General features: G+C 52.1%; 1 protein-coding gene across 1 annotated transcript in view; it reads right to left on the bottom strand.

The window, feature by feature from the left end:
- POLE (DNA polymerase epsilon, catalytic subunit) overlaps window positions 1-23,497 on the bottom strand; it is a 47,713-nt gene that overhangs the window by 20,986 nt on the left and 3,230 nt on the right. The window contains exons 3-26 of the mRNA XM_027577195.2: window positions 23,364-23,444; window positions 22,905-22,949; window positions 22,628-22,720; window positions 22,165-22,319; window positions 21,029-21,170; window positions 20,821-20,901; window positions 19,974-20,081; window positions 19,552-19,662; window positions 18,930-19,015; window positions 18,524-18,643; window positions 17,066-17,198; window positions 16,859-16,972; window positions 16,515-16,727; window positions 16,147-16,254; window positions 12,550-12,678; window positions 12,371-12,473; window positions 12,134-12,280; window positions 11,644-11,789; window positions 8,395-8,543; window positions 7,070-7,162; window positions 6,732-6,876; window positions 4,429-4,586; window positions 3,891-4,086; window positions 2,625-2,839 (exon numbers count right to left, since the gene is read on the bottom strand). Coding sequence (XP_027432996.2) covers window positions 2,625-2,839; window positions 3,891-4,086; window positions 4,429-4,586; window positions 6,732-6,876; window positions 7,070-7,162; window positions 8,395-8,543; window positions 11,644-11,789; window positions 12,134-12,280; window positions 12,371-12,473; window positions 12,550-12,678; window positions 16,147-16,254; window positions 16,515-16,727; window positions 16,859-16,972; window positions 17,066-17,198; window positions 18,524-18,643; window positions 18,930-19,015; window positions 19,552-19,662; window positions 19,974-20,081; window positions 20,821-20,901; window positions 21,029-21,170; window positions 22,165-22,319; window positions 22,628-22,720; window positions 22,905-22,949; window positions 23,364-23,444 — 3,071 coding nt within the window. The remainder of the gene's footprint in view (window positions 1-2,624; window positions 2,840-3,890; window positions 4,087-4,428; window positions 4,587-6,731; window positions 6,877-7,069; window positions 7,163-8,394; window positions 8,544-11,643; window positions 11,790-12,133; window positions 12,281-12,370; window positions 12,474-12,549; window positions 12,679-16,146; window positions 16,255-16,514; window positions 16,728-16,858; window positions 16,973-17,065; window positions 17,199-18,523; window positions 18,644-18,929; window positions 19,016-19,551; window positions 19,663-19,973; window positions 20,082-20,820; window positions 20,902-21,028; window positions 21,171-22,164; window positions 22,320-22,627; window positions 22,721-22,904; window positions 22,950-23,363; window positions 23,445-23,497) is intronic.

The following is a 23,497-nucleotide window of genomic DNA, read 5'->3' as shown; positions in this document are numbered from 1 at the left end:
AAGATACAGGAAGACTCCATCTGCTTTCCTGAAAGAATGAACCAGTTTTCACATGAGTAGCCAAGCAAGACGGCAACCATCAATACCCTTTCCTTTCATTGGAGGAAATAGTTAACGTGAATATTATGAACGCAAAGAAACTTAGAACACAACAAACACCAGTACACACATCACCTAGTCCTATCCAACTTCACGCCCTGCCATTTTTACTTCATATATGAGAAAACTAAGGATGAAGTCCCATGCACCTCTCCTGACCATCCTCATAGAGAGATAAACGTGATCCCTATTTTGGTATTTACCAATCCCACACGTGCTTTTATACTACTCCTGTCCGTATGTATCCGAGACAAGTAGGAGTGTCCTCGGTGTTTGTCAATTTGATACAGATGGGAGTACAATGGGGTGCACCTGCCACCCTGCAGCATAGCATGTGGCTGTGATCCAATCATTCCAACACCTACACAGCATTTCACTGCATAAACACATCTACTTTCTGGTTGAAGGACACTATGGCATTCCCAACATTTGCTCCTAAACACAATGAAAACACACGGGCAGTTACACAGGGCACATCCCCAGACGTGCTCCATTGTGAGAGGCATCGGCATCGTCTACCTCACCATGCACAGCTGGCTTTGCTCTGAAGTGATGGTCACCCACACACCTATCTATATGCACAACTGCTGTCATCACGCTTTCTTTCCGACCGATAGATGCTTCTGAAATCCGCACTTCGTGATTACTGTGAGTTTAAACATCTTTCCATGTACTGACCATCGTGTTCTTCACTTGCAAGTTGCCTGTTCATATCTGTTGCCTATTTTTTATGTCGTCTTCTTCTTGTTGACGTACAAGAATTCTTTATTTTACTCAGCATGTAATTTGTTGTGTTTTTTTCTTACGACTTTTTATTTATTTGACAGAGAGAAAGAGAACACAAGCAGGGGGAGCAGCAGAGGCAGAGGGAGAAGCAGACTTCCCGTTGAGCAGGGAGCCCGGTGCGGGCCAGTGCGGGACTCAATCCCAGGACCCCGGGATCATGACCTGAGTTGAAGGCAGACACTTAACCGACTGAGCCACCCAGGCGCCCCTGTATGTAATCTGTTTTAGCCTTATATCAAATTCCTTCTCCTTTTGTTAGAACTGCCGGGACTTCTTTTTAAGGAAATATTTGCTCATTCACTTGCTTTTCCTGCCGACCTTCCTAGTGTAGGTGAGAACACTGATTATCGATGTTTCTAGCTTCATCAATTGTCTACTGCTATATTACAAACCACCCAAACTCAATGGATTTAAAGAATAACCTGTTTTTGGCTTATGAGTCTGTAACTGAGGTGCTCCTGCATGGGGTCACTCACCTAGTTGCAGTGGCCTCTCCTATAGGTGTGGCAGTTTGTGCTGTCACCTAGACCTCCCTCTGCACAGGACCTCTCAGCCTCCAACAGGCCAACCACGCAGCAAGAGGGCAAGAGCAGAACCATAAGGCCTCCTATAACCAGGGTTCATGTCTGCCATGTTGCACCGACCCCAGCAAGTCACAGGGCTGCCCAGACTCTGAGCAAGTGAAGGCAGACACATTGTCATGGGAGGAACAGCAAGGCCCTGTTACAAAGGATCACGGAAGCATGGAAGAGAAACATTTTCTCTTGTTGCTACTTAGTACTTCCCCCCATCTGCCCACTTTTCTCCAGGCCTGTCCATGGAACCACTTCTAACCCTTGAGCTCCTGGTAGGAAGCTCTGCCATGTCACATAATGATGGGCAGGTATAAGACCTATCATTCTATAATGATATGCCTTCGACACAGGGTTTTCTGTTTTGTTCATGCGGTCCCTGCACAGCTCAAGCAGGCTGATGAGCAATGGGGTGACAGGAGAACCACCTGGTGATCCTGAAACTTCTCTACTCGGGAGTGGAAGATGCTGGCTGACAGAATCCCCTGCTGCTATTCTGGACGTGTTTCAGAAGCTGGAGGGCACATCTGTCGTAGAGAGAGCTGGGGATGCAGCACCGGCAGTGCAACAGACCCTCGGATGCTAGAGCATTCCATGCAGCTTGCCCTGAGACCTCCCCAGCCAGGGCGGCAACAGTCTCCTCAAGGGTATGAGAGATCCAGGGCCCTGCCCCAGACCTCAACTGAACCCTGTGATGGCACCCATAGTAGCTGACCCCCCCAAGGCACCCCCACATCTCTGTGCCTGACTGAGAGGGTAGTCTGGCCCCCCAAGAACCCAGGTTCTGCAGGGGCCCAAGGCTCAGTCCCCACCTCTTCTAACACCTGACCATCCTGCTTTTTTTTTTTCCTAAAGATTTTATTTCTTTATTTGATAAAGAGAGAGCACGCACAAGCAGGGGGAAGAGGCAGAGGGGGAGGAGCAGAGAGAGAAGCAGACTCCCCGCTGAGCAGGGACCCCCCCCCCCAATGCAGGGCTTGATCCCAGGATCATGACCTGAGCCGAAGGCAGATGCGTCACCAACTGAGCCACCCAGGCGCCCCTCCTGCCCTTTCCAAGGAAGCTCACCTCGCTACAAAGGGACAGAGGCTCCACAACAGACTCATGCTTTCAACCCAAGCATCCAAGCCCTTAAGCAATCCCTTCCTTAACCTCAAGAACCCTTACCTCTCCGTAACAGGAGACCCCTCAGGCTTCCGGGAGATGATGTAGCGGCAGCTCAGTCCTGCGTCCTTCACCATCTGATCTCCCAGGAACTCAGCCAGGCGCTTGGCAGTGCTGATAGACGTGGACTTCTGTTCCCCATAATCTTCCAGCTTCCGAGACATGGAGCGGTTCTCAGAGATCAGCTCAAACAGCTCAGAATCGGGCATGTTAGCTGCCTGGAGAGAGGCAATGGGCACAACATGGCGCAGGAAGAAAGGAGGGCTAACCTAGGCTCACTGGCCCCCGTGCACACGCACCCCTGGCCCCCCGCCCCCACGCACATGCACCCCTGACCCCCTGCCCCCAGGCACACGCACCTCTGGCCCCCCGACCCCACACCCCCCGCTGCTCCCACGCACACACACCCCTGGCACCCCGCCCCTGCGCACACGTACCCGACCCCCTGCCCCCGCGCACACACACCGCTGGCCCCCCGCCCCCACGCACCCCTGACCCCGCACCCCCGCTGCTCCCACGCACACGCACACCTGGCCCCCTGCCCCCCACCCCCGCCTCCAACATCCTGTAAGATTTGCTTGGCCCCTGTTTCATGTTTTTCTCTCTTGGTGCTTACTCTCGTGTATGGGTCAACACTGCAGAACAAGACAACATGCCAAGCTACAGCGGCCCACAAAGCAAAGGAAGACAGAAAAATGTTCCAGGATATTGCAGTATTCCTTTTACTCAGAGAGCCTCCTCTTAGCAGACAACACAAGAAAGGAGGGAAAAGCGTCTGTACAAAGATGTTCAAGGCAACATTACAGTGGTGGAAACCAGAATCCTGATACCCAACAGTAGTGGATAGTTGTGAGTTAAGTAATGCAAACGTGATGAAATACAGACTAACGAGCAACAGAGAGAGAATGACAAATTTCGTGAGAAGATATTTTTAAAGGGAGCCAGCCTGTTGTTTAAACTGTGGAGACCACATGCTCACTTACAGGGCCTACAAGGACTGTGACAATCCAAGAAGCTGATGCAATCACGGGTAAATTCTGTCCTACAGCTGCTTTCACTGTGCTGTTTGTTTCCTCCACAGAACCACAGAATTCCCTCACTGGGCACGGGGATCCCAGCGACAGGACTCCGGGAGGCGCCGGAACTCGGGAAGCCCTGGGGTCTTGTCAGAGTTAGCCCTGACCCACCCTGCTCTCCGGGAGCCCAGGGACACGGGGTCCCTCTGCCCGCAGGACCCTCGCAGCCCAGGAAGGAGGGGGGTGGCCTTACCTTACTGTACAGCACATCCAGCCAGTAATCAGCCACCTTGGCAACAGAGCCATACACTTCTTCAAGCGTGCTGCCCTTGAGGAAGGCCTCGAACACCGAGGACTGGAAGATCTTAATCAGTTGCAGCTCCCCTCGGCGTTTGATCTCGAAGCCCTTTAGCTCAGCCAGGGAACCGTCCTCATTGAAGACAGCGTATCTGGAATCACAGGCAAGCATGGCAGTGAACGGGAGCCCGGGATGTTGGCTGTGTGCCACCAGCCCTCCACCCAACCCTCTCCTCTAGCATCCGCCAGGCAGCAAACATCTCTCCACCCCGAGGCTCCTGCTTCTGACAGAAGAACGACAGAAGGGCCTGCAGCCTGTGCAGCTAGAATCAAACAGGTAGAGAGCAGAGCTGGTAGTATTTGTGTCTCCAAACTGAATCAAAAAGGTCAAAAAAACAGAACTACTCCCATCTGGCTTCCTGGTCTACTTCCTGGATGGGTTAAGTCTCATCCGTTCGTTTTGTTCCCAAACACGAAGGCTGTGGGATTCCCACCTCTTCTTCAGTTTCTTGCCTTCTTCCTTGGAGGCTGGAAGGATCATGGCAAGGTAGGGTCCGTCAACCTCGAAAAAGATGCTGTTCTCCGAGCGGGTGACATACGTGAGTGAGGATGGCTCGGTCAGCTCCTGGTACTGATCATTGGTGAAGCCTTCCTGCAAAACGAGGGGAAGGGGGGCTGCCTTACTCCCAACCATTCTGGAAGTGACAGCTACCCTCCGAGGACTGGCTGGACCAGCAAACTGGGGCTCTTCTGTACAATGGACACCACTCAGCCAGGGAAAGAGTTCACGTTCGGACACGTCAGACATGGAAGAACCAAAACGCATTCTGCTAAGTCCAGAAGTTTATACGACTTGTTTCCATTCACAGGACATTCTGGAAAAGGCAGAATTATTATTGCAGAGAACACACTGGGTAGCCAGAGTCTGGAGCTGATGATAAAGGAGCGGCACTTGGGAACTGTTCTGTGTTGCTGTGCGATGGAAACATGACTCTATGTGTGGGTCAAAACCCACAGAACTGCACTCTACGAAGAGTGAATTTTACTGTAAGCAAAGTTAAAAGCATTCACCCAGGATACTGGGCAACCCCAAAAGGGACTGCAGACTGGAAGAAGACACGAGCCCAGCTGTGTTCTGTGTAGAATCCCGCTGAAGGGCTGACTTGTCACTCTGGCAAACCGTCCTGATGGGGTAGTACAGACCAAAGACAGAAACACTACACACACTGTGCTGTAGCTGCTAAGTTCACTGCACGTGATGGCACAATCCTGACGCCCCTGCGCACATACACTAGGGCTCAACAAATGAAGGACAGGCTTCTCACTGCAGGAGGAAGAAGTTACTAATGAGGAAAGGGGACTAGACTGGGGCCAGACAGATCACGCAGACAGAGAGATAAATCCAGCTGCATGTGTGGACGAGGGGGGCATCGGGCATACACATCTCTCCTGGCTCAATCGGCCAGGAGCAGCCAGGAGCACCAACAGCCACAGCAAGGAGCATCTGCACCTGATCTTGGTTTCCAACACCCTCTCCAATAAAAGGAACCTGGCTCCTTAGAGAAACAGCTAATTCTAGGGCTGGGACTGGGAAACTCAAGATGAGGCTGGAGCACCTTACAGGACCAGGAAGTAAGACAGTGCTGTTTAAAAAAAAGCCCCAAACCTGAACCCAAACTACAGAACAGAGGCATGTGTCAAGAATATGTGGGCAAATGGGAAGGAGCCCCCAGCAGCCAGAGGAACAAGCGAGGTCACAAAACACAGCAGGACACGACTAAGTACATTGCTAAGCGGGGGTTAACTGGAAAAGAAGGGTGACAACGCCTCCTTACGGAAGGGTTCCCATTAACACCTGCACCAGGAACGTGGGAAAGAGGGAGCCGCCACAGGGGAAAGCACACAGAACCAGCAACAGACACTCAAACCAGTGAAAATTAGGGAGATACAGAACACCTGCACCGTCTCAAGTATCTCCTCCAGCATTCACTCAAGGCTCTGGTACTTTTAACACGCAGCCAGACTGACACTCCTCCCCGGGGGTGTGGGGAGGTGTGGGCTCCACGACTCGATGTCTCACTCCTGCAGCAGCGGGAAGGGGAGCAGGACAGTGGGCGGGACGGGGGAGGGGAGGCCAGAAGTGCAGATCCCAACAGCAAGCAGCAACAGGATGAAACACAGGGCACATCACCTTTGGCACTCCTTCAAAAATGCTAACAACCTCATTCTAATGACAGAAACAACAAACAAATCCAAATGAGAGGCAGTAAACAAAACTGGAGGCCAGTACTCCTTGAAGACAGGGAGCTGCCAGCCTGGAGGGCTGAGGAGACAGGACCAGCACGCCCAGCACGGAGCCCAGGAGACGCAGGAAATGCAAATAAAGACTCTGGCTTGGTTACGGTGTTGTGTTAATGTGAATTCCTTAGTTCTGATCACCGTGCCAGGGCTTACAGATGCTAACATTAGAAGAAGCAGGCTGAAGGATATATACAAATCTCTGTCCTACTGTTAGGACTCTTCTGTAAGTCTAACACTATTTCAAAATAAAAAGTTAAAAGCGGAACAGTCGGACACTGTGCTAAAGGGGAAGACTCACCCCAGTGCGAGCACAGCACTCTGTACAGATCCTTGGGCTACAGAAAAACCTGAATGGCACAGGCAGGCTGGTCTGATGTTCGGAAGGTGACAGGCAAGCTTGAGAGACTACACAGTCCCCCTCCCAAGTCCCCGTCAGAGTCGGGGTACCAGGAATCCAGGCCCAGACAGCAGGCCCTCCCTGGAGACCCAGGCTCACCTTGACCATGATGTTTAACATGGCCCCAGGGTAGGAAATGGTCACCTTGGGCTTTTTTACACTGGTCGTTTTGATGACAAAGTTTTCAGGGAAGCTGTTGGGCAGGACGCACCATATTCCATCTGTGTCCAGCTCCAAGGGCCTCCTTCGAGAAACAGAGAAACGAGGCCACATGGATACTGGACCATGGCCTTCACGTAGGGAGAACCCGGTGTGAAGGCCCTTCCTGGCCATGGACCCATGAAACACAGTGCGCACCTACTTGTTCCCCGCCCCCGCCCCACAGCCCCCCTTCCAGGCTGTCCACTCCCAGCAGCCGACCAGAGTGCAGTGCTCACCCAATCTGCTCGATCAGCTCCCGAGCCTGGGTGATGATGTTGGCCCCCGTGAAGCAGACGATGCCTGCCATCTCCATGGAGTACCAGCGAGCCCTGAGAAAGAGAGTCACAGCCTGGGGCACCAGTGGGGCTCCCCTCAAAGGGTCACTAGAGGAGGTGAGGGGAAGGGCACCGAGAAGGGGACATCTGAAGCAGGGCAGGAGACCCACGGAGGAATTGAGCTCGGTGCTGGGGACACTCCTCTGCCCTCCTTCCAGGTGCAGGGCTGGAAGATGCAGCAGCTCTCTCATCACCAGCCCAGGTGGCCGCGCGTCCTCCTGAGTCCCTTCCACTGTCCCCAGATCCATCTCGTGCCCTCTCCATCTCCCAGACCCCACGCTCATCCTCACCTCTCAAGGAAAACACAAGCCCGCGGACGCCCTCGGACGCCCTTGGCTTCCCGCCAGACACCTGGCCCACTGCCCCCAAACCAAGTCGTATTGGGAGGCGTCAGGCGACCCGACGCCCGCCCCTCCTGCCCCTGAGGACTCCACTCTAGCCCTGCTTTCCACCCTCCTTCTCTGCCATTAGAAAGCAACAAAAACTAGGGGTGCCTGGGTGGCTCAGTCCGTTAAGTGTCCGACTCTTGGCTTTAGCTCAGGTCGTGACCTCAGGGTTGTGGGATTGAGGCCCACGCTGGGCTCCATGCTCAGCCGGGAATCAGCTTGAGAATCTCCCTCCCTCTGCCCCTCCTCCACCCCCACCCCCCGACTGCACACACACATGAGCATGCGTACACTCTCTCTCTCGAATAAATAAACCTTAAAAAAAAAAGGCAACAAAAAATAAAACAACTTTCCCTCAACCCTAATCCCTAGTGCCCCGTATTTCTCCTTCTCCAGAGTCAACATGCTGACCCCCCCCAGTGGCCAGGCCTCCACGACCTGCTCCCCGAAAGGCCCTCACTCACCATTCAGATCCCCCCTCGTCCCATGTACGTCAGAAACAGTCCACCGTGGCTTTAAGCAACGCCCCCGCCCGGCCTTCCTGACTCCTCAGGTGGCTTCACACCTCGTATTAGTCATGCGGTGTTGCTTGGTGACTGTCCGGGCCCTCTCCACAGCCTCCCATCACATAAACATACTGGAAACTACCACGTCACTGTCTCCCGCCCAAGACACAGAGCCGACATGTCTGTGGCACGGCTGCCGTCGGCACCCCAGACTCTCCGCGTCACTGTGGCCCCACCCTCCCACCCCCGGGCCCAGCCAGCGGTCTCCCGCCTCCCCAAGCACGAGGCCTGCAGGCGCCAACTCCCCCGACTCAGGCCCCAGGCAGGAACGTACCCCCTGCGCATGACGTAGCCGTAGAAGGAGTTGAGGATGCACTTGTGTGCCAGCTGCAGGGAGTCATACAGCACCTCCATGTTCTTGCAGCGCTTCACTTCCGCTGCGTCGCCCAGCTCCACGGCCGCGGAGAGCTTCTTTTTCCACACCTAGGACCACACAGAGACCAACTGCCTTGTAGGTTCTTCCAGCTCACACTCTACGTAGTCAGTGGCCCAACGTTTTAATAGTTTGAAAATTTCAAATCTATAGAAAACTTCCAAAACTAATACAACGGAAGACCACAGACATGAGAAGAAAAACCACTGCTGACCCTGGGCCACGTTTCCCTTACCCCGTTCTCTGTACGGGCAGAGCCCGTTGGAAGGTGCACACATCAGGACCTGGCCCCCCTGAAGACTCCAGCACACAATTCATAGGAATAAAGGCATTTTACATAACCAAAACACGATTACTGCCCCTGAGAAACGTAACAAGGGTACAGGATCCACACGTCCCTCCCAGGTCTGCACAACCCGCAACCCTGCAGCCAGGCCAGAACCACACACGGCTCCACAAGTCCCGAGTCACTCGTCACCTAGCACTGCCCGGTTGTGCTAGGTTACTTAGCACAAGGCAGATGTCCTGAAACAAGTTCTGAACACAAAAGAACTTTTATTTCTTGTGAGACCAAGGACGAGGAGAAAATACTACAGTAACCCACTTGGACAACTCAGACTTGGGGCAACATCAGCCTCCTGGGACAAAACCCAGAACCCAACAGTGAGCCAGAGAAACAAAGGAAACCCAAGTCCGAGACAAACAACAGAGGAAGGGGCTTCACGCCACCCAAGAGGCCCAGGGGCTCCCAATACACACCCTGTTATTCACTGGACTCTGACTTAATGCCGTGGACAAGCTGAGTTACAGGTCTTCTCCAACAACAGAACTCAGAAACCGCTGACAGGCAGAGAGCAAAGTGCACACCAATAAAGACAACATCTCAGCATTACAACTGACTCACGAGCCTATCGATGGACCAACACCTGCTTATCAGATCCTGTACCAAGCACTGGAAGACGGAAACAATAAAGCTAACGAAGGACCTCGTGCTATTCTAAATAGTTGTAATGGAAATGTTCTTTACACTGTGGCGGTCATTACACACGTATACATTACACATAGGTTTTTGTCAAAATCCACAGAACTGCCCACGTTGAAGGGTGACCAGCATGGGCACTCGGGGGGCACCTGAACTCACTCCTGCCCAAGCTGCACGTCTGTCCCTGCTCGCTAACTTGGATGCTGTCACAGTGGTCAAACATTTGATGCTTCCCTTTCTGCTTTAGAACACCTGACCTTCACTTCCCTGGCTGATGCATTTCAAGTACCTAGAGGAGCACCTGGCAAAGAACAGACAATAAACATCTGGAATGAATGAAAGACTCTCCAGAATTTGATCCAACTAGAAGCCATGGATCACGAATGCTGGGCCTGGGGGTGCCCGACCCCAGTCCCACCCAGTGCCAGCCCAGGGGGGCACATGGTGACACCTGGCCTTCACACCTCCTGAAATGCTGAGCCCGAAAGACAAGGCTGGAGGACATCTCCCCCAGCATGTGGGTGAGACTTACACTGGCAGATTAGCTCTACCTGCTTCACTGTGAGGAAGCAAGTCTTCGCTAGCAGAACTGTAGGGTGGGTTTCCGTGATGGGACTGGCTGTCCTGAGGCCAAGATGTCCCAGGACGAGGAGCCAGGCCTATCTGTGTCTGTATTAACCGGACTTAGGGTAACGAGAGCTACTCAAGAGGCCCCTAATAAGAGCAACTGACAAAAAACCACAGAGAAGGCCATAAATATTTCAGCAAACTCGCCATCCAATATGAGAAGAAAATTTTCTTGAAGGTATGATATTTAAAGAACAAAACAATTAAGATATTTACTGAATGCCTACCATGTACCAGGTACTGTGTTAAACTCCAAAGAACGAGACACACTCACTACACTTTTAGTTCTTGTCTGAAGAGAGACAGAAATAAAAGACTTAACAGTTACTTAATTGAAACAAATGAGATGGGACCGCAGCCCCTCAAAAGATTGAAAATTAAATTACCGTAAGACCCGGCAATGCCACTTTGGGTACACACTCAAATGAACCGAAAGCAGGGACTTGAGGAGCTATTTGCACACCCATATTCACAGAAGCCAAAATTTGGACGCGACCCAGTGCCCGTGGACAGACGAAGGATGAACAGAACGTGGGGCGTACACACAACGGACTACCATTCAGCGTCAGAAGGAAGGAACGTCCAACACCTGCCACAACATGGATGAACGTCGAGGACTCGATGCTGAGGGAAATGAGCCGGTCATAACCAGACACTGTGTAATCCCACTAACCCAAGGGCCCTACAGGAGTTAAACCCCGAGACAGAAAGTAGGATGGGCGGTTACTGTTATGTGGGTGCAGAGTTTTAGTTCCGTCAAATGAAGAGTTCTGGAGAGGGTGGGGTGGTGGCCGCACAGCAGTGTGAATGTCCTCAATGCTGCAGAATTGTGTGCTTAGAAACGTTGAGTTTTATGTTATGTCTATTTTACCACACTAAAAAACCAGCAAAAAAAGGTAGTAATTATAAAATGTGATGACAAGAGTCTGTCAGAGCAGGGACCTTGCTGAGTCCAGCAGTGAAAGGTCTTTCAGAAGAAAGAACCCCATTCACCCAAGTATAAACCTACTATGTGTTATGATCACTGCGGTGTTGCTATGTACCTTCCTTGATCCTGCTGGAGGAAACGGTCAGTAAATCACACTCCTACTCCTCCCATCAGAAGCTGGCCACATGGCTGACACTGGACTCGTGCAGCCTGTTTCTACTCTGGCTGCTCACCTCCGGCTGCAGAGGGATGCAGTTCAGTTCCAATAAAATTTTATTTATAAAAACGGCCTGCCCAGCCATAGTGTGCTGATCTCTGCTCTAAATAAATACTTCCAAAGCCATTGCTCACAACAGTTTCAAGGCCTCAGGCCTTTAATCCCTCAAAGCTGAAAACAACTGTGCATTCATTACTTTGCAAATGCATGAGAGCCCAGAGATAAAGGCCCTCTGAGGGCCTGCCTTTATTTGGGGTTCTGTGTCCCTGTTGTGTGCAGGCTGCCTCGCACTGAGGAGGCATGAGAAATGTGTGGGGTGCTCACACCGCGGGCCCAGCTGGGGGTTCTCATCTCAGAAATTCGACTCTGCTCTGAACTCACGAAGGTCAGACTCACCTTGTGGAGACCTTTGAACTCATACCGCCTGTCTCGGAAGGCACGCACCGTGTCCACGTAGAAGGAGTTCTCCCGCTGGCAGACGGTGGTGAGGCGCTCCTCCACCCTGGTCACGTGGATCTTCTTGTACGCCTTCCGGCAGTAATCTGAGGCACAGTCGAGATCAGGGGAGCATGAGAGACTCCACAGAGGAGGTAGCCAGGCCTCCTGGACATAGCCAAAGAAAGCTAGGAAGCAACAGACGCCAACCAGTGCAGCTTTCTAGGTTAACACTAAGGAGCAGAGAAGCCCGAAAGATACGTGCTGGTTCATCGTCTCAAAGGGCAGCCCCAGTGTGAATGCGCCAACGTCCCCAAGAGCACAGGAAGGAGAAGTTCACAGTGATCTCATCCGGTGCAACATCCAGTTTAATGACCTCAGGCTGTGGCGTACCAGCATGGCCCAACAAAGGCCCAAGCCAGAGGAGGCACCGTGTTCAGAAGCCGCTCACCTGACAGCCTCCGCTTCTCATATTTAGCCTGCTCCTCGCGTGATAGCTCGTGAAAGGCCCGGGCTGGGCCCTCTGTAGTCAAGGGAGGGAACTTCTCCGACTCCAGCTGGTGCTGGATCCGATGGTACTCGCTGCGGCTGGCTGGCACTAGGAGGGTGATAGAGGGAGTCCATGAGAGGGACCTGCACACCTGCTCCCCGCCGAGCCACCCTGCCCCTGCCCTGGGGCTGCACTCACTGAACTCGCCCCTCCACTGCCAGGCCATCTTCCTCTGGCAGTCTGCTCCCGGCTTGTTGAAGTCACAGGCAGCACACGTGGCCTCGTCCACCACGGCAGAGGGCTGCAGCAGGGTGGGAGGGGGATCAGTTAGGGCCTGCGCAGAAAGAGCTCGATTCTGATGTGGGAATCTGTCTCACCTGCAGGCGGTTCGTCAGGATGATGTTGGGGTACATGGCCCCCACGTCCAGGTGGTAGATGAGGGGACACTCTATTCTGTTTGGAACATCTTTCAGGGAGGTGAGCTTGGTCTTAATCTGGTCACACACCTAGGAGAAAGGACAAAGGAGTGGTGACCAAGACAAAAACTGGAGACTGTACAGATGGTCACAAAGCAAGCACCATGGGTCCCAGAAGGATGGCGGACGATGGCCACCAACACCTGGAGGTATAGGAGCCTCGCAAGAAAAGACAGAGCCCTAAGGAGGACAGCATCTCGGGGAGCGGCAGCCTCTACCCCAGGGGCCCTTTGTGGTTGGGAGGAAACTGTGAAAGACTGCGGCCTTGCATGCAGAGAGTGTGGGACCGGGCTGGAGCGTCAACAGCACTCTTTCTGGGTGCCATTCGTGCCTGCACCGTGAGGGCATGGGACGCCCCGGCCTCAGCAACCCCTCACCTGACAGATGAGAAGGCTCAAGAGGTTAGTGGGGGCTCAAGCACAGGCCCCCTTAGCCCAAACGCTGTGTCCTGAACCTTCGTGTGAGACGGTCTCCAGCATTACTTTATAAACCAAAGAATCAGATTTGTTTCCAGAGGTTGAGCTGTTAGCCAAAAAACGCCTCCTGATCCCAAACACCTAGATAACCTGCACGAAACATGAGAACTATCCCTATAAACGCAGAACTGAGCTTCTAAGTTACCCTGAGAGGGCAAAGCACAGAGCGGACTCAGAACCAGGGCAGTGAGCTAATTTGGTGATGCCCGGTGTCGGGGTCCCCAGGACCACTCCCCAGGTGCACAATGACTCACAGAACTCAACCAGCCAAGGGAAAAGGCAAGCGGGGTGGAGGCAGGAGGAGGGCAGGCTCAAGCTGGGATGAGTTTAATTCTCCCAGCATCAAACCAGGACAACACTCACCAAGTGCCGTGGCGCCGGGACACTCACAGACCCAGCGCCCAGGGTTTTTACTGGGGGCGGGTCACGTAGCTCCTCTGCCCGCACACACCCAAACCACAAGAGAAGTAGGCACTCCGCGTGAACCAGTGTTAGCGCAAGTGAGTCAGGTTCACGAGGCGCTGCTGTCCAAGAAAGGGGAGAACCTGAGCCCCGAGTTCCCAGGCTCACACGCAGGTGCTCCCGAGGCCGGCCATCTGAGCCCGCGCTGTGAGCACCCCACACATTTCTCATGCCTCCTCAGTGTGAGGCAACCTGCACACAACAGGGACACAGAACCCCAAGTAAAGGCAGGCCCTCAGAGGTGACCTCCGTGAAAGGGTAAACTAGAATACGTCTGCCCACCAGAATCACATCTCTTCTGGATTCTTGCTGGAGAAAGTCTTCCCTGAGCAGCTGGCACCAGTCTGGTCCCTCCAGCAAGTGTGTGGTCTGGGAACCCGCTAGCCAAGGAACCACATGACAAGGGACCCCAGGCCAGAAACTGCACCAAAGCACTGACAGCCCCTGATGGGCCACCTAAGCCTCCCTGCTGAGTATAAATTCACATTCCAAACCACAGAGCGTGAGAGGGAACACCCCTATAACCTGCATGATCCCCACGACCAAGAGCAGACACAGTAGGAGGAGGCCCCGAGAACTTGAGAATACATCTCCTAAACGCGGGAAAACGAGCGTAAATAAAAATGCTGAAGACCAAAACTCTAGGACAAGAGTCCAGTTTAAAAACAAAAAAAATGAAGCAAACCGGAAAAAAAACAACAGAGCCTCCAGAAATAAAAATATTGTCCTAAAAAGTAAAAAAAGTCAGTGCAACTATATAAGGCTAAAGCTAATTGGCTTCTGATGGTCATGTATTTTTATCCACTCCCCAAAATGTAACACCGAGTTAAATCAGAGCACAGACGGGTACTGTCTGTTCATTCTGCACCAAATGTACACAACACCAAGGAACGCAACCCCCAAATCTGAGAACTAGTGTATCCACAAGTTAATCTAATAACCCAGCTAACCTCTGTGAAGGACCAGATGATAAATACTGTAGGTTTTGTGGCTACATATTCTGTCAGATGTTGCTTGTTTTTTATAACATTTTGAAAACGTGAGAACCATTCTTAGCTGGCTGGCTGCACGGGCGTCATGGGCTACGGTTCGCCCACCTCTGCTTTAAACCGTCAGGAGTAAACTGAAACACACCTAAATAGACACATGATTAACCAGGAGAGTAGCCACCTTTTTTAATGAAATATGTTAAATTTGATAGTCATGTGAGAAAAATTGCTTGAATGCAAAATTGCCCTTGGTATTAAAAAACTCTTTAAAACCCTCCAAAAAAGGTAAAAAACACACCAGAAACCATGACTAAAAAGAGTACTTTCTACCCTATAGAACAGAACGTGCCAGAAGCGTTAATACCTTGTTTCTAGCTAAATTCTAGGCAAATGAATCATTAGGAGAATAGTTCCTCCATCCTTCTCCACCCTGAGGCATGTTCTGAAATCTACTAGGGAGGGAGAAGAGAGGGAAGGAGGCAAAGTTCCCAGAGGACACGCCCAGCGCCACCGTGACCCCCAGCTGGTCCCTCTTGTCAGCATCATGGGGACAGAATGGTCCCCGGGAAACAAAGCGATGAGCCTGTTGCCCTTTCCCTGAGGACCCTGGGCTGCCCTTTAGAACAGCACGGAGACGGCACGAGGGCCACACTCCCCGTCCTCCACGAGCCCGGTGCTGGGCTCCCCCAGGCGTCTGGAGGCCTCCGCTCAGCACACCTTGGTCTCAAGTTGCCACTTCTTCAACTTGAAAGTGGTGTCTGTTCCTTCTGAGGTGCTAACTCACATTTCGTTTTCAGCCTGGATGCTCCTCACAGGTTGTCCTTTGAGAGTTCCCGAGGCATACGGCACCTGGAGCTGACAACAGCTGCACAGCACTTCACAGTGTGCAGACTACACAAACACATTCTTACTTGAATTCTGCCTAGTGAGTCTGTTATGAAATGTTTCTCGAAATCAATCCTAAAACTGGTAAGAACTTCAAACCACGAGTCACTCAATATGCCACAGTGCTGAGCAGGGCCTAAAAGACACACCTGAGAAGTGCCAAGCCCAAAGAACAGGACCAGCAAGCTGGGAGGTACCTGGGGTCTCCAGGCATGGGGCACGTTGTCAGTGGTGCTTTCTGTTATTTGATGAGTGCTATGGTCACTATATTCTACTCTGTCACTTGTAGGAATGGACTCTCAGCATTTTTAAAATCTCCTTAACAACAAAAAATAAAAACCAATGGCTCCTCACTGCCTATAACATGAAGTCCAAATGAACTGGTCTTCAGACCCAGCACTCACCTCTGTCCCACATCCGCCCACCACGGTGTTCCAAGAGCGAGCTCAAGAGCCCTCCGCCTCCTTGGGAAACCCTCCTACCTCCCTACGTCAGGTCATTCGCTGTGACCACAACACTGTCCTGCTCCTCCCCCTGCCCCAACAAGACCAGAAGAGACCCTGTGTCCTGTCTCCGGGCCCAAGTACCAGCACCCAGGAGGTGCGTAACAAATATACTACTGAAAGAAGCCAGTCTACAAGGCAGGGCACGTGACAATGGTTTCTCCTGGCCTCCTGGAGCATTACCTCTTGGAAATTGGTGACCTGCTCCATGGGCACCTTCTCCTCTTCCTCGATGGCATGACGCATTGTCTTCTCCACCCGCTGCAGCAGGAAGTCAAAGGCAGCAGGGTTCTAGCACAAGTGACCAAGAGAGGACACGATAAGACGGGAAATGCCCTTGCACCAACCAGTCTACCCCCGGAGGGACGCTGGCAGAGAGGGCTCCACAGAAGCCGAGCACCTGCCCTGCAGCGCACTCGTCAAGGGCAGGCCAGACAAAGGAGGTCTGGTAAGGGGTCCACAGGGCGAGAGAGGGATGAGGGCTCTACTGCAGCCCTCACGAGTTCTGGGTCTGACCAAGCATTCACCAGGAAGACCAGGGAGGGGCTCACCATCCTGAACCTGCAGGGGATGTCACTGCGAAACACGCCTGACTCGAGGGCCTCCACGTGGCCACCCACATAGGTCTCGGCGTCCAGCACGTGACCGTCATCTGTCAGCTTGTTAAACTCCTGCTCCTGCTTGTTGGGGAAGATGATGTTGGCATGGAAGGCCTGCACCATCAACAAGGCCTCACACAGCGTCCCAGAGCCCTTCCGCAGCACCTATGGGGGGGAAACACCAGGCTTCAAATCACACGCCAAAATCCCACAGCTGCATCCACGTCAGCTGCCTGGGACCAGCTCCATTGGGAAGCGTGTGGAGAACGGCCCACGGGGCCAGGAGAGGCACTGACCTCATCAGGCTCCATGGGGATAATGGTGCAGAGAGCGAATATAAAGGGGTGCACATATTTCATGTACAGGTAGTACGTGGCCACTGCATCTGACACCGAGTACGTGGCCAGAGTCTGAGGAGAGAACATCAGAGAGTAAGAGCAACGAGGAGGCACGGAGGCACCCCAGCAGAACTAAAGGGGAGCAGAGTAAGGAAACACACGCACCTGCGGCTGCTCAGTGGCCATCCGGCACATGTCCTCGGGGTCCAGCTCCACAGGGTCGTAGCCCAGCTTGGCTTTGGCAGCCGCCTTGAGGTTGTGGCTGCCCACAGGAAGGTAACTGTCCCTCTTCACCCACCTGGGAACAGGAACAAGAGCAAAGGTCAGAGAGGACTCCAAGATGAAGCCCAGGAACCGTGACAGGTGGCAAAGCTGGACACACCCCAGAAAGACGTAGTCCTAACGGCACCCTGGAGATCTCCACTGAGACCCCACAGGGAGCAGACCTCTCATGAAGCCTTTCACCCAGATCCAGTCAGCCTCACGGATGTGCCCACGCGAGGAAATGCCAGGGCCGGTCCTCCGAGCCCCACGGCCTTCCCTTCCTACCTCACGGAGAAATATAAAGATGAGGGGTTGGGAACTCGCACCCTCCGGCCTCCCTCCACCCCTCCAGCTTGTCCTGTGGGTGCTGCTAGTCTGCCCTGCTCTCCCCCTCCCTCAGGCCCTATTTTTAAACTCCTATTCTCTCCTTACACAGTCTCTTCAGCATGGAAACTGGAAGCACCCTGTGCCCCTCACCCCCGTGCCCATCTCCACATCCTGCCCTCAACTCAGTCCCATGATGGACACAGCTGTGTCTCTGGCACCCATAACTCACTCTTAACTGCATCGAGTCTCACCTCCCTCGGCCTCCAAACTCTTGCCAACCTCGTCCCCAAAAATGCCCCCTGTGGCCTCCCAGGACTGCCGCCTCCTCTGAAGACCCCCACCTGTCCTTTACTTCTCTTCTTGAGAAACCGTTGATCACGATGCCCCATGTGAATGGGGTTCCCAGACCTGCTTCCTCCCCCAGACACCAACATTCCCTGTGCTTCACATGCCCCTGGCCCCCCTGTCCATGGATCCCCAAGTCCACCCCTCTTCAATCCCATCCTCATTATGACTCGGCCTGCCCCTTCCAACACATGCACCATAACGCCAGGGCTGCCCAGAAAACAGATCAAGCTTTAAGCGTGTCAGTGGCTCCTCAAAACTCACCTCCCTACAGGATACAAGAGGCCCACAAGACCTCCGTTCTCTCCAGTCTTCCATTTCAGCACCCTGAGCCCCCTCGAATGCCTATCTCCAGCCTGGACAACCCTGGCTGCAGCAGCCCACCTTTGTTGGGGGCTCCCACGGCACCAAGACCTCACCCAACCTGGCTTTCCTGCTCTGGCTTTCCCACCAGGTCTGACACTAAAGTGTTTGCTAGTAGAAGGGAAATGAGCACACAACGAAAGCACGTCCCCGGACCCAGCCAGAACCACACCCACTGTCCTCAAAGATAACGGGAGCTGCTTCTCAGAAGCCACTTTCCTCCTTCAAAAGGGAGGTGGACAGGACTAACGTGTGCCAGAGGGGGTTTTGGACCCCAGTCACAGAAAGCGCTCCTGAGACAGTGCGATGAGCTGCGGGGCCTACCTGAGACAGTCCATGTGGATGCACTGAGAGGCCTTGTACTCCCCCTGGCTGTCCTTCTGGAACCCTATCTCCTGGTACATGTTCAGTCCATGGACCGCCGCTCTGGCCTCCACAAACGGCCTAGGGATGAGGGCAGACAGACGGGCACACAGGCAGTTACCCTGTAGTTCCCTCGGAGACAGGAAGATTGCCCCCAGCAGAACCCCAAGCAGACCCAGGCATCCCCACACCCACTTCTCCTCAAACGGGGCGAGGTGCCTCTCAGGCCACCAGGCGGCGCTCCTCCTACCCCGCCCTCCTCTCCCAAACTCTTCCGTCTTAACCACTAGTAAACGAGCATATTCACACTGCCATGCAACATCCCCTCCCAAGCACATTTTAGTTACTCACCAGATATCAGACTTACCAGTCAAAAAAGTCACCGTTGTAGGTGACCATGATGGTGGGTTTGGCCTCCTGGACATGTTCAAACCATCTCTGGATTAGATGAACCTGAATTCAATGATTCTTAGCTGTCAGAGGATTTCTGTTTCTCTTCAAGCTGTTTCCTAACACCCCTCCCGAGGTTCAGGAAAAGCAGGGACCTCGTGTCACTGTTCCATTTCCATACCCACCCAGTGCTTCCAGTGTGAACGAGGACCCCACCGCTAAACACCCCATCCAGCACGCTGCCATTCTGATTACATGAGCGCTGAGTCCTCTGCCTCCCATTTCACCCCAAATACCTGGCAGTATCCCAAAGGACACATTTCTTTCTCTTTTTTTTTATATTTTATTTTTTATTTGAGAGAAAGAGCAGAGCTAGAGAGAGCGCAGAAGCAGGGGGAGCGGCAGAGGGAGAGGGAGAAGCAGGGGGAGTGGGAGAGGGAGAAGCAGGGGGGAGTGGGAGAGGGAGAAGCAGGCTTCCCGCGGAGCAGGAAGCCCGATGCAGGGCTCGATCCCAGGACCCTGGGATCATGATCTGAGCCAAACGCAGAGGTTTCACTGACTGAGCCACCCAGGCGCCCCACCAAGGGACACCTCTTTACCTCATCAGGTTCATTGAAGACACAAAAAGGTCCTTCATACTCTGGCTTGGGGGTGAACTCGAAATCTTCAACATCTTCTGAAACGATCTCCCTATTGGTGATGAGATAGCCCTGGGAAGTGCATGAGCCATTGGCACGAGTTAGGACACACAAAGCCAAAACACACCTCTCCACTTTTGGCCCAGAAGCTCCTGCTACAGGCATCTGCAGCAATGGGAAGGCACCCCAGCTCTCCCAAGAAGAGTCCCGAGTGTCTCAAGTTTCTGTTGGAAGGAGCATGGCTGGTTTGTTCACTTTCCTGGACTCAACTCACTAATTTTTCACCCAAAATATACTAAGCATAGGGTGGATGCTGCTCTGGTTTGGGGACTAGACAAGGTTCCTGCTCCTACGAAGCTTACATCCCAAAAGGTACCACTTACCTGACCATCAATCATATAAGAAATCATCATAATCTGGTCAGTCTCAGGGTCGGGAAACTTGAGGGGCAGTTTGGTCGTCTCGATGTCAAATGCCAATACCACAGGGTCCTGCAGGGACACAATGTCTCATTAAGTTGGAGAGAAACCAAGCCGAGCTCTAGAGATCTCAGTGGTCTTCTCAACACCTACCACCTCCACCTCTAGCTGCTAAAAGAGTTGAGCTGCCACAGGGAGAGGTTCCAAAAGAAGTGAGACAGGCATTTTGGGGTTGACTGAGCTATATCAAGAATGCCATGACTCACGGATGGCATAAAAATTTAAACACAAACAAGAGGTTAGAGCATGACAGGAAAATCCTAGAATTATGGAACACCTGAGTGTCAACATGCTTGAAAATGCATGACCTTATTTTGACCTTTATGACAACCCAGATAGATCATGGTACAGAGCTGACATCTCCGTTTTGGAAATGAGAAAACAGGAATACAGACTTGCCCAAGAACACAAAGCTGTCCCTGAACCAAAGCCTTCCAGTTATAAATCCATTTTTCACCACATCACTTTGCTATCAACCACCCAAAATGGAAGACAGAGCTTTCCCTCAAATGTTCAGATCCAGCCCAGCTCAAACACAGACATCACATGGTGATGCGTAAGCACAAAGTGAAATTATACTCAGTCAGAAACAGACAAGAAAAAAAAATTTTTTTTTCTACAACTTTTTAAAGAAAGTATTTGAGGAAAATGAAGAAAAATCTCTGAATCAAATTCATCCTTCAGCACCGAATGAGATCTCTCCAGAAACAAGTGGAAAAGTCAGGATGGAGGAAATGCAAGCAGTACTCACGGGCCGTTCAACAAGGTCATCTCGTCGGGCGATTTCCACAGGAAAGGCACTTCCTCGGTACCTGACGTTGTACCAATGAGCCTGAAGGACGGGTAGCACGTTAATAAAGAGCTCTGCATCTGTCCCAGGAGGTGTATTTCTCTACGGATTTATCCTTTCAGGGTCACCTCCTGACTGTCCGGCTGCCTGAAAGGGACGGCCGACTCACCACATGGATCTTCAGGTCAATGGAGAGGCGGATGTGGTAGGGCACATCATACTCCCGCATGTCCACAATGTTATCCAACTGGTCAGTGACCTTCTTAGAGGCTTCCTCTTCATCAATACCCACACTGCCCCCTTGCAGAACACTGCAAAATGGAGAGAGGCCAGCTTACTCAACTATACTCTGCTTGGGGTCGGAACAGGGGGAAGACCAGAGTCCACATGGAGTAAACACAGAAGGTAAATTGAGGTGGCAGAGATGACCAGACAGGCCTTTCTTAAAGATGACCTCAGATGACACCGTCCCACAGCAGTAGGTCAGACCGGAAATTCCGTACACACGTAGGACATGTATTTTATAGAATGTAAGTTCAAAACTTAAAAAACTGGGGTGCCTAGGTGGCTCAGTCAGTTAAGCGTCTGCCTTGGGCTCAGGTCATGATCCCAGGGTCCTAGGATCAAGCCCCGCATTGAGCTCCCCTCCCTGCTCAGCAGTGAGCTGGCTTGGGATTCTCTCTCTCCCTCTGCCCCTCCCCATGCTCACACTCGCTCTCTCTCTCAAATAAATAAATCTTTAAAAAAAAAAAAGTGGTGTCATTGGGAATCCAAAATGTCTTTACTATTACAGCAACTGAAACTTTGAAGCCACAAATCCGCCCCTATGTAAGAAAGAGGTTGGCTAAGATACAACCCAGGAAACCACTATTTATTTAACACAAATGCAGCACATAAGAAATTCTACCTAGGCTGGGGCACCTGGGTGGCTTGGTTGGGGGTTCGCCTCTTGATTTTGGCTCAGGTCATGATCTCAAGATGGTGAGATCGAGCCCCATGTTGGGATCCATGCTGGGCGGTGGAACCTCCTCAGAATTCTCTCTCTCCCTCTGCCCCTACCCCCCCCCCCCCCACCGCTCACACTCTCTTGCTCTCTCTCAAAGAAGTAAAAGAGATAAATAACTAAAAATTAAAAAAAAGAAATTCTACCTAATTGCTTGCAAGTGTTTCTACACTAAACAGAGCTAATCCTTAAAGTAACTTTACTGCTAAGTTTTCCTTTTTCCTATCCATCCTGTCAATGTAGGAAACATGGGAAACAGTCCTTGTGGACTGCCTGGGGGCTCTGCTTACAAGAAGGCTTACCTGGAGAGCATAGCTGTGTAGGTATCACTGGCATGGCCCTGCTCCCGGTTCTTCTTCACGGCAGGGGAGACATCCTTCCTCACTCTGACAAGATCCTCCACGGTGTTGAAAGACAGCTTAATGTAATTTCGCTTCAAACCCACCAAGTGATTTGGCTACAAAGTGATGAGATTGTACTCATGAGTTCAAGAGAAAAAGGACTTTATTGGGGTAAGAAAATAAGGGGAGACCAACTCAAAGGTAAATACATGAGTAGAAATGTTCGCAAGTCCAAAGCATCTTGTCCAACTCTGCATGTGGCACAACTAAACCACCAGAGTTCTCTACGAGGACGTATGGACAGTCACCAAAGCCCCATCATCCGTACACCATCCCACAGGTGCTAAACTTGGCCTCTTCCATCTCACCCCAGGGGCAAGGTAGACCAAACTCATTTACCCTGGTGGGTCCAGGTGATACTCACCAAGTCCAGATCCTCCTTGGGGACAGTCTCTGTTTTAGCAATTTTACCCTGAAACTTCTTGGAGAGAAAAGATGAAACTTCTCGTTCACAACCCTAAATCGAGATCAAAATGAAAGAACTTCCTATTAGTAAAATCTGCTGTCTTCCTTGCCCGTTTCTCTAGAGGCCCCTTTACTTTCAGTTCTGAAACACATACGCGCACACACACACACACACACACATACCCATAAAATGAGGCACAGGTCGTGTGACCTAATTCTATGGACCACAGACTTACCTTTCTGGTTGCAATGTAGAAATATGGCTTGTAGGGCAAGGCCACCTGCAAGAGCCACGAACCCATTCAGGGGCAATGAGAAAGAAAAAAGGGAGATAAGTGAAGACAGGCTGTTTGCTGCTATCCCCACAAGCTGCCCAGATCTAACGTATCTTTGACCTTGACATCTCTTACAAGGTGACGTAGTCCGGAATTAGCACCTGCGAATACGGCAGGGGCAAAAGTCTGAGAGAGACAAAACTACTCCTCCCTCAGTCTTTCCAAGCTGGTTCTCTTATGACATCGTAAATGGTGACCCATGTGGCTCCAAGGGGTCCACATCCCCAACAGGCTTCGGGCAGCTGCACACCAGAAGCCTCTCAACCCCTCTCCTCCCACTTAAATGAACACCTACCACTTTGGACCCAGCTACATCTCATCACTGAGTGGGTCTTAGCTTCTTGGGGTTCAAGGCCTTACCTTAAATCTGCTCCCATCATCTTGAATAAAGTAGTAATCCACTGCACTGACTAAGCGTTTGTCTTCATCTAAAACCTCAGTCTACAAGAGAATCAGTGAACACGGGCACCAAGTTATCCCCTACGCAGTACAAG

This window comes from Zalophus californianus, chromosome 14, assembly GCF_009762305.2.
Source record: "Zalophus californianus isolate mZalCal1 chromosome 14, mZalCal1.pri.v2, whole genome shotgun sequence".
Lineage (NCBI taxonomy): Eukaryota > Metazoa > Chordata > Mammalia > Carnivora > Otariidae > Zalophus > Zalophus californianus.
This window is presented reverse-complemented; position numbering and strand designations above follow the sequence as displayed.